This window comes from Xenopus tropicalis, chromosome 1 (genome assembly GCF_000004195.4).
Source record: "Xenopus tropicalis strain Nigerian chromosome 1, UCB_Xtro_10.0, whole genome shotgun sequence".
In the NCBI taxonomy this organism is placed as follows: Eukaryota; Metazoa; Chordata; class Amphibia; order Anura; family Pipidae; genus Xenopus; species Xenopus tropicalis.
In genome coordinates, this window is record NC_030677.2 from 114,072,499 (window position 1) to 114,083,008 (window position 10,510).

General features: G+C 39.0%; 1 protein-coding gene across 1 annotated transcript; it reads right to left on the bottom strand.

Annotated features, from left to right (window-relative positions):
* Positions 1 to 544: 544 nt before the first annotated feature.
* hapln4 (hyaluronan and proteoglycan link protein 4) lies at positions 545 to 5,816 on the bottom strand. The gene is made up of 4 exons (XM_018097705.2): positions 5,642 to 5,816; positions 4,343 to 4,705; positions 3,846 to 4,148; positions 545 to 2,730 (listed from the first exon to the last, which is right to left on the bottom strand). The coding sequence occupies exons 1-4, from the start codon at positions 5,760 to 5,762 to the stop codon at positions 2,381 to 2,383; spliced, it is 1,137 nt and encodes a 378-aa protein (XP_017953194.2). The 5' UTR covers positions 5,763 to 5,816; the 3' UTR covers positions 545 to 2,380.
* Between the last annotated feature and the right edge of the window lie 4,694 nt (positions 5,817 to 10,510).

Below are 10,510 nucleotides of genomic sequence, written 5' to 3' on the forward strand. Positions count from 1 at the left end.
TCTTTAACAAAGGATTCTGGGTTCAGGTTTAAACCAAAATAGTGAATTTGGTGTTTTTCTGTAAAAAAGTAAAAACATCTTTATTTATACCATCATCTCCAGACCTTTGGAGCACCTGGACCACTCTTGTGATTTCTACTTTGGTGTGTTTTACCTCATTAGTTTCATAACAATTTAATAGCAGCTAATTTGGGTCAGAACACACACCATAGAATTACAGACCATTGGTAATGTAGTTTTATACAAGCTTTGATGCACTTTATGCTACTTGTGAACTCATATTTTCTTATATTTTAGTAAATGAATAAATCTTCAAGAGATGAGGAATTAAAAATGGCCCCACAGCACCTTTTCATTTCCTCCTGTTTTTATTTTTAAGGCTGTCAGCCCAAATAAACAGAACAATAGAAAGTTAGCCCACCATGGGATGATCGACCTGTGTTTTGCCAACTTAAGGGATGATAATATCTCTCCAAGAGTGCTTGACTGTGCCCATAATATCACTTTAAGGTAACACATATTTGAAAACAACAGGAACAGACGATTCACATACCAAGCTTTATTTTTAACAAAGATTTGTTAGGACAGACAGCATTACAATTACAATGTTGGCAAAAAACCACAAGCAAAGAAAGTTGTGGCATTCACATGTGCTTTGATCATTCCTTTAAGATATGAAGTCTCTTTTATGTCACCTTTGTCAGCACCAGAAACAGCTCCAATCTAACTAACTGCACTGGCATCAGATTGAACATGGAACCTGCTTCAAATATTCTTCACAGTTGGTTTCCAACCAATGTCGTTATAAATGTTTTCTATAAATAAGCAATTCAGCAGTTCTGATAACTTCATACCTTCTTGACACCCTCACACTCCCTCTGTATTTTCTCATTTATCTCAGTAGTTCTGTTTTCTGATTAAATTTACTGTATCCAAATGGCAAATGAATGTACTCTGTGTAATAGCCCTGATGGATGACAGACTTTGGTAACATGTTTATGTGTAAGGTCTTAATACATACTTGACTTTCTTTGTAGTTTTTTTTCAGTTTAAATTTAGGGCCACAAACATTGGTAAGCTGACCAATTCTACCTAGGTATATTAAATTGCTCATCATTTAGGGCCATACTGGGCACTCTACATTCCTGGACCCACTGAGTTGCAGGGTATGCTTCTTCTGTTGGGTGGTTCCTTCCAACACACCCATGCATGTTAGTGGTTGAACTCACTTCATCAGATGTTCAAGCTCAATAAAATCCATTGGTTGTGAAACATACTGTGTCAGGTCCTGTTTATGATTCTACTATTAATATTCTACTGAGATGAAACCAAGGGATGGGGATGCCAATGGCACACATAATGTTCAAGCTCAATAAAATTAATTGGCCATTCTATCAGAAGAAATTTGTATTTATTGCTGTTTACCTTTTTCTCTCACGGTGTGAGAATCACTAAACTGTGGAACTTATGTGCATTATACACAATACTAGAGAGCATATAACCATTCACCATTTGAAGTCACTCAGATATATATCCTTTAAATTATATTTTTTTATCTGCAGTGCATATTTACGCTTGATCAGAGGCTAATGCCTTAAAGTCCAACTATATTATCCCTACCTCAATCTGCATACACTGCAGCTGACACAGAATGCTGCTAATATTTTATTGCCTGCAAAGATCAATGCCACTGAAAAATAAGCAAGCTAAGCAGTGACTTTACTCACTGATAAATGTGCCTAATATGCAACAATATATTCTCACAGTCCCTGGGGTCTTTCCCTCAAGGCCTTGTAGACATATTTCTGTGTTTCTGGGCCTGCCAATCATTTTTATACATTATGTAGTACTGAATCTTACCTATCCCACAGACAGCAGTTAGGCATAGAGTGGGTCCTGCTTTGTTATGTGGTAGTACCCATGGAGATGTATACCATAACAATGTACACCCTGCAATGAAACGTTAATATCTATCTCCTAACTATCTCCTAAACAAAACTGTAAATGACTTGTTGACTCCTTCTGTATGGATGTGGTAGTCCTGGTAAGAGGGTATATGCACTTCATTTATATAAAAAATGAATGTGAATAAGTTTGGCACTCTCCTCACTCTGCTCTCTAAACTTCTCCTTTATTTTGGTCAGTCCTTGGTTATATTTTAAATAAAATTTTATGCACTATAAAGTATAACATCTGGCAGTCTCCATAGTTAAGCACCGCACAACTGAGCACATTCAGCATATAACCCTAAGCATGATGTGATATTAATCGCTTAATTAATTCAGAATTCACTCCTGTATGAAAGTGCCTGCTTTAAATATATTTTGCATCTTCATTTCCTTAAATTTGGCAGTTACCTAGATGTAACAAATCATGCTGATTACACCTGGCTATTTTTCATATTGTTAGTGTCCACTTTAATCGTCTCCTGTGGTTCTTTTTCTTTTGCCCCCCTATAACAGTAAACACCAAACAGTTTGTATTTCTTACTAGGGAAGCCTAAATACCTTACTCCAGGTTCAGAACCACCACACCGTGTTCGTGGATTTACAATAGGATAACGAACACTGCCATCCCCCAACCAACCAGCTTCACATCTGTCCAGAAGTTGCAGCTTCCAGGCAGCATATAGTTGGCCAACCTTGGCCAGTGAGTCCCCTTTGTCTTCACAGGCTTTAGCTGCCTCTGGAAAACTCATCTTGCGGTAGGTTTTAAGAAAATAGACTTTTCCTGAGGACAATTGACAACAGTACTTTAACATGTAGGAACCAACCCAACAACTTCTTTTTTGGAGTAGACATCATTTAATACATTGAGCATGCTGGGATTTATGTACCCCCTTTCCACATAATAGCCAGTTATCATTATTTCAAGAGAAAATATAGATAATACAATATGAAATTCTCTTTATAAAGTATAATTTGCTCTTTTAAAGGATATGTAAACCCCATACACAAAAATTTTATTAGTGAACAGCCTCTTTGAAATCTTTCAATACCTGCCACTCTGGCTGTCCAGTGGTTAATAGTAAGGCTGTAACATCTCCTTAATCACTTAGATTTCCTTCTCCTGTAACCCACTCGCCCCCCCCTTGGGAATTTGCTTTGATTTCTGCCTTGCCAGACATGCTCAGTTGTTCTCAGCTCAGATTACTAAACACGCCCTCCAGTCTAGCAGCCAGTGAAGAGATGGCATTGGTGGTTTCATAGAAACTCAACTCTAGCTGTCTGCTTGAATGTTTTTCTCCTAACCTCCTCTCCTGAGCTCAGCTCAAACAAAGCAGAACTTTTATCAGAGACAGTTGTGCCTGAGTGAGCCTGTATTCTTGATGAGATGTATTCTGAATAAAAGTGTGTGTGTGTATGCTGTTCGCAGATTTAAATGTATCTGATTATGTGTAAGAGGAAAAATGGCCACTGGGTAAAAGCTGCTATTTGCTTTAGGAAAATGTGATGGTGCTGGCAAATGAAGGGGATATATGCAGTACAAATAATGCCATTTGGGTGGGGGAGACCTGACCAACTGATATACATTGTAGGCAAATGTAGGCTTTAAATGTCCTTTAAAAGATATAGAGAAAAAGTGCAGGTGAATATATTCATTGGAGACTGCTGCAATCCATACTTAATGACCATTACTATGCTAGTATGGTGTGTTGCAAAAATACAAACTCTTATATGTCTAGAAGATACTATACGATGATGACAACTGAACCACACTGTCCACTGTGCCATGAGCTGTTTTTACCTGAAAATGTACAGTTTTTACCTGAAGATGTTTATTCAGGGACCTTTTTTTTAACAAAAAAAGATATCTCTGAAATGTCTGCTTGTTACACTTCTTACCATTGAGGCTGGATGTGAAGCAAAATGCATCATAACGCTCATTATCCTTGTGTCTGTAGCCATAGTTTCTTACTCCTGTGGGGGTATCTTTTTTGCCACATTCATCTCTTGGTTTTGAGATAGGGTACTGTACAGAACCATCTTGTAACCAACCAGCATTACACCAATCTAATCCGCTCAACCAAGCCTCATGGAGCTGGTCATAGGAAGCCAGGATACCATCTTGCTCCTTACAAGCCTGCAGAGCTTGATGAAAGTTCATACTATAACGTCCCAGTCGAGTATGGTATGGGAAAATTACACCTATTTAGGAGGCAACAGAGAAAGAAGACTAAAATGAAACAAGGTAAAACACTTCTCAGAAAACATGATATTGTGCATTCAATTGATTGTTTGAACTAGTCTTAAAGAAAGAGAGCAAATTAAAATACATCATGATCTCATAACATGATAAACCAAAACATGCAGTTTTTCCATCTTCTTTTGGCTAAAATTACCTTCCAAGTCTAGTTTGACCATTCCTGTGTCATCTTCTAACTCATTGGTCACCTCACACTCATACCTTCCATAATCTTCAAGAGTAACATTGTGAATTACCAAAGAAGCATCTCCTGGCCCATTTTCCTGCAGCGAGGCACGATTTTTAAAAGGGCCGAATATTCTCCTCTCCTTCCCCAGAGACACAAGAACATCAATGAAAGAATTTTGGTCACTGATCTTGGACCACTTGATACGGATTGGCCCGGGCTCTTCTCCAGACTCTTCATAATGATATCTGCAGGGCAGGATTATGGTTCCTCCCCGATGTGTAGTCACTATACCAGGGGCTGTTTGTACAATCACCTCTCCTGTTTCATCCTCTATGCAAAAAATGGGAGATATGATGAACACTCTTGGTTCATGTGCTCATTGCAAAGCTCAAATTTAAACTTGTGAAACATGTATAAAATGTATGAGGCACCTACATGTTGAGGCATTAGAGCATTAGTTAAATAAGAGTTTTATTTGTGAAGCTGACTGGTGGGGTTTTCCTAACTTTCCTTAATTTAGATCTCCATGCTCTAAATTGCCTCCAAAAAGAATTAATTTTATTGTAGTTGGGATCCAGTACAAGTTACTGTTTTATTACTATAGTGAAAAAGGAAATCCGTTTTAAAAAAATGTAATTATCTGATTGAAATGGTGATTATGGGAGATGGCCTTGCAGGGATGGCCTTCACCAGGGTACCATGTATATACTGTATGTACTGTAAAATATGTGCTCTGACCAATGGGCTTAAATATATACAGTTCCCTGCAAGAGTATTTAAACACAATTAATTTGTTTTACCAAATAAACTTCATACACTAATTTATTTTATCTATGAGTTGCAACACACATTTGTGCTTTGATTTTTTTCCAAAATGCTTTATCTGATTTGACTACAAATCCTTTCCCTACATCTCTCAAAATTCTAGACAAACTTTGTGCAATGGGATTTGTGTGCCATCTCCCATACATGCCTGTGTTATGCAGAATGCTTAATATGGCTGACCCATATATGCAACCAATGTAGACCATATGTCCATGCACCAGGTACCGAATAGACACCCATCAAAAGCTGACGTAATATTCTGGGTGGCTGGTTCTCATAGAACATCTGTCTAGCAGTACCCTAAAGTTCCAGTCCAGATTTGATTTTGATGAAACCATATTCCCCATATTAACATTTAGTACAGGTATTCTTTACAGAGATGAAGTAGTAGTTTAAAGCGCATGACTGGAAGACATTTATGAATGGAAAAGTTACACATACCAAGCACGTGGACAATTTTTCTTCCTCCCCTGTCAGAGGCTGCAGGTACCAGTGAGGTTGTAAGAAAAGAGATGAATAGAGTCCAGAAAAAAATACAGTTTGAAAGAGACCTGCAAGGCATCTAAACACATACACAGAGAGATAAAGAGTCAAAATGTTTGTTTTCAGTGAAAATGGTTTCATTGTGGCAGATGGAGTGCTTTTTTTTATTAGCTTTTTAAAAATGTCATGTCTGCAGGCAAATTGTCCAAAGAAACTCAACTACATTCCTCCACAAGCATCAAAATTTGTTGTCAGGTCTATAGACATCAGTTAGTTAGACAGAGTATACCTCACATTTAATAACACCTAATTCAAAATGAACAAAACAGTAAAAATTAGCTCTAGAGCCCTGTGGATAACTGATTCAGGGCTTGGGTTTCATTTATAGCATGGGCTGCCCTATTTAGGGTATGGATACTGATAGCACTAAGCAGAAGTACTTTTATACCACCCTCCTGAACTAGCAGAAAAATCACTGATCCCTAGAGCAGTGATCCCCAACCAGTGGGTTGCGAGCAACATGTTGGATGTTGCTCGTAGGGGCCTCAAAGTAGGTGCTTATTTTTGAATTTCTGGCTTGGAGGGAAGCGTTGGTTGCATAAAACCCATTGTAAAGCCAAACAGAGCCTTCTATAAAGGTTGGCTGGCTGCCAGTCCACATAGGGGGCTAACAAATAGCTTATTGTAGCTCTAATTTGCACCCCCCGGAACTTTTTGATGCTTGTGTTGCTCCCCAACTTTTTTTCCATTTGAATGTGGCTCATGGGTATCCCTGCCCTAGAGAAAGCATTCTGTGAACAAAAAACATGGTGCAGTGCTCCATGTTTTTACCCTGAATGCAATGTTTGTATTCAGTATTCCAGAATACTTGCACCCCCAGCACAAATTTGTGCAATGTGGCTTGCACCTGTTTTTGATAAACTTGGTGCAAGTTGAGGCTGTACCATTAAAGGTATACAAGAGTGTATGTGCTGGCTTGTTTGATTCAACTCAAGCAAATGGGAAGGCCTGTGGGTACAACATGCTAAAGGAACCCTGCAAATATCACTTGCTTAGGTAAATTGTAATTCCAGGGCTAATTTGTGCCTGTATGCCCAAGAGCTTGAATGGTGTAGCACAAGCATCAAGGCAGGAGGAACTGTCAAACTAGCACTCAATAAGCGCAAACAACTTTGTGAATTGCTTTTCTTCTGGGTGATATCTGCAGCAAATTTTGTGCTCCACCCTACCTCTAGAAAATGTGCCCTATAATACAAAATTTGCACTAAATTTTGGCCTATTAGCACAATTTCCAACTTGTAGTATATGATCCCCATTATGTAACTGGTATTATATGTATGTGAGGGGCTAAAGGGAGCTATCTATCCATAGGGTTTCCAAAGCTTCTGGGAAACAATACAGATCTCTCACAGGGGCTTATTTAGTAAAAAAAAGTGCAATTGCCCATAGAAACTAATCAGCAATTTGCTTAGATCAGTCCAATACTAATTAGAAAATGAAAGCAAAGATCTTCTTTAGTATGTCCAGTTCACCATCATTAAGGAAATCCAAGATAAAAATTCCTGAAATAAGAAGGAATCTTGGCTTGTATGAACACCTGTGCTCATTTAGATGTCTGTATCAGTGAAACTAACCTATAATAAGTGTATAATAATGTGATTGGTTACTGCACATACTCAGTTTGCTTATATGTTAATCAGTGAGCCTTATTCGGGTGTATTATAAATGAGTCTGTGGCCCTTGGTCTCTGTTTGGTCACATTGTTAATATCTGTCATTGTCATTGTTAATATCTGTATTGTTTGAAATAGGCCTTTATTATTGTAATTTATATTATCTGTACAGGGTTTAAAGCAGTATGCATGTTATGGTTGCATGTGTCTGGATGAGAAGTATTTATGGTCAGGCAACTGAATTTTTTTAGATCTCTCCTGCAGTTGCCATTGTATGCTGCAGCCAAACAAGTGGGCACCAGAAAATACAGTTTTCTTGGGAACACTGCCTGTGGCCACCATTGGGCTTAAAAAGAATACCATATGAATGCATCTCAGTAATTAGTGTAGTGGTCAGTCACTGTGACTCTTTCCATCATTAATGATGAATATGGAACTAGCTTTCACTGCCTGCTTGCAAACATGGAAGCAACCAAGACTGTTCTTGGAGAGTTATACAACCTATTTGTCATGTGTTCAGACCCTGACTGGTAATCTTTAGATAATGGCAAATGGCAGAGGGGTGGGTGTAAAATGGCATAGAGAGTAACTATTTGTTGGGCCTGTGTTTGGTCTTCTGTGTACTTGCATGTGTATGTGTGTATTATAGGGTACTGAAGCATTCAGTATGTTGCACATTAGCAAAATAGTTGTATGAGTGCATGCATACGTTTTAGAAAAATATGTATGAGTCTTAGAAAAACATGGCAAAAGTGTATGTATGTATTTTAGAAATGAGCATCTTTGCTGAAATATCTGTATGTATGTATGTTAAGTTTATTTTTATAGCACCCTGTTGTTTATTAGAGACAAGTGCTTGAATTGGTGTCTATATAGTGAAAGAGGTTTTTTTTAATGCAAAAAGCAGTGTTATTAAATATGAGTGTGTGTTAGTGGAGTATCTGGGTGAGTGTTGGTGCAAGAGTTTGTATAGGAAGAGACATAAAGCAGCTTGTGTACCTTTGAGAGACTGTGGAATACTTGGGTGAGAGAGAAAGAGTAAGAAGTGCTAGCCTATCATAAAAAGTATGTGTACACACAAGAGTAAAATAAGAAAATACATGACAGAGCATAGGAGATAAACTGAAAGGGTGAGAATGACAAAGGAAAAGGGGAAGAGTAAGAATCTAAACATGTGTGATATAAATAAAAAAGGAATTACCTTCTGTCTGACAGCAGACTCTTTAGCAGGTATTCAGAAGTGTTTCACATTCCCTGCATCAGATGCACAGCGCATGAACTGCACCAAAATGCTGACACCCCTCCTCCCTCCTGCATAGTGTGTGTGCTGGGACAGGGGGGGGATAGAGAGCAGGATACATGCCCCACACCTCTGTACTGCAGCACTGTACCACTGCTCACGCTGCTTTGGCGGGACTGCAGAAACAGACTGCACCAAACTGCTCCTAACTAAGCACAGTTCCCTGAAAGAAAAGGCAGAAGTCTTCTGTTTAACCATATACACAGAAACAAAGGGAGACTGAGTCTGGCCCTTTAAATAAGCAATAATAGCTGCCTGGAAATCTCACCATTATTATTATTATGAAATGTCCACTATTTTAGTGTCTGGGTAACCTAGCTACCTACTGAGTGGATTTGGGAGAGGCCTGGGGTATAATGTAACCCATTAAATGACTGGTGGGGGCTTCAGGCTGCCAATTGTGTACTTCCATGCACTATGGTCCCCAAGAACAGAATCTAGCATTTAGACATAAGGCTAAGGTTGCCCACCATGGGATACTTATGGTGCCCTACATGTTCAGTAACTCCATGCAAAAGATTTTACTTGGGGCTGAACAGGTTCCCACTTATGAGAGAGCAGAAGCAAAAGAGTTCAAGACTGATTGCAAAGAAGAGAGGTGGGAGTATGAGAGACCGGTTAGTAGAAGATTACAGTAATTTAAAGGGGACCTGTCACCCTAAGAAATAATTCCAGATTGTTTTCAATTGTGTTTGTCAAGCAAAATAAACTTCACTTACACCATATAAATTAGTTTAATCCTATTTTCTTCAGCCTTGGAATTCACAGTTGTAGTAAGCAGGCAGGTGCCATTTTGTGGACACTGTTATTAAGGCAAGCTTTGCATTCTGCCAAAATCTTGTTTCTGTGCCAGTATGGGGGGACCTGATGCCCATGGCTATGCACCAGTTACAAAATTAGTTTGTGAGGAGGGAGGCGGAATGAGAGTAGTGCAGTGACATCTAAGAAGTTCTTAATTGAAAGTGAAAGTAACTGCCAGCCCCACCTCTATGCCTAAGGCCTAGAGGCGAGGCAGGCAATATATGATTGACAGTTGGGATTTTTAAATGCTTTTATAATGGGTATGGATGTGTTAATAAAAAAATGAGTTTGGGGTACATATTTAATTTGAAATGGTCTTTTATTATACAGCTTTTTATGCCTGGGTGACAGGTCCACTTTAAAGGAGATAGGATAAGGGTATAGATTAGTGGTTTAGCTGTTACTTGTAATATTGCTCCTCATAGCTCCTCGTAGCTCATTTCTCTTCCCCTAGGCACATATAATGCAATGTATGCATTGCTACCACTGAAAGAGCAGGACTACTGGAAGTTGTAGTAGGTCCAGAGTTACCTTGTGTTAATAGGCAAATTGCTGAAGGAGACTGAAACAAGAGGTTCTTTGCACTCACCAATTATCAATATATACCTGTATAAGACATTTTAGACATTCTGTGCACTAAGCTATTAAGAAATGCCCTCCCCTTTAAACAGAGCAATATACTTCAAGCTGGCCAACTACGTGAAAGTCGCCCCCGGTTTGCCCAGTCCCACACTCACTTTTGTCTGATTCATTAAGAATTCTACTGCTTCATTATACATTTAACAAAGGGACTGAGTTTTACTTGCAACTTACTTGCTTTCAAGATTAAGGGCAGTGGCAGATGGGGAGATTAGTCACCACAACAAATCTTCAATGTCGTAGGTGACTAATCTCCACCCAATGCCATCCCACCGGCTAGAATGTAAATCGGCAGTGGGATGGCATACGCATTGCTGTGATGTCCCGAAGTCGCCCGAAGTTGTCTTGAGGGGAAACTTTGGGCGACTTCGGGACATTGCAGCGACGTGTATGCCATCCCACTGGAGATTTCTAA

Bases quoted from the DNA above. Each gene is read 5' to 3' on its own strand.
- hapln4 (XM_018097705.2), bottom strand. From the start codon at position 5,762: ATGCCTTGCAGGTCTCTTTCAAACTGTATTTTTTTCTGGACTCTATTC. The intron at 4,149-4,342 runs GTAATTTTAGCC...CCTCCTAAATAG, and splicing joins GGTCAAACTAGACTTGGAAG to GTGTAATTTTCCCATACCAT. The intron at 2,731-3,845 runs GTAAGAAGTGTA...AATTGTCCTCAG, and splicing joins CTTCACATCCAGCCTCAATG to GAAAAGTCTATTTTCTTAAA.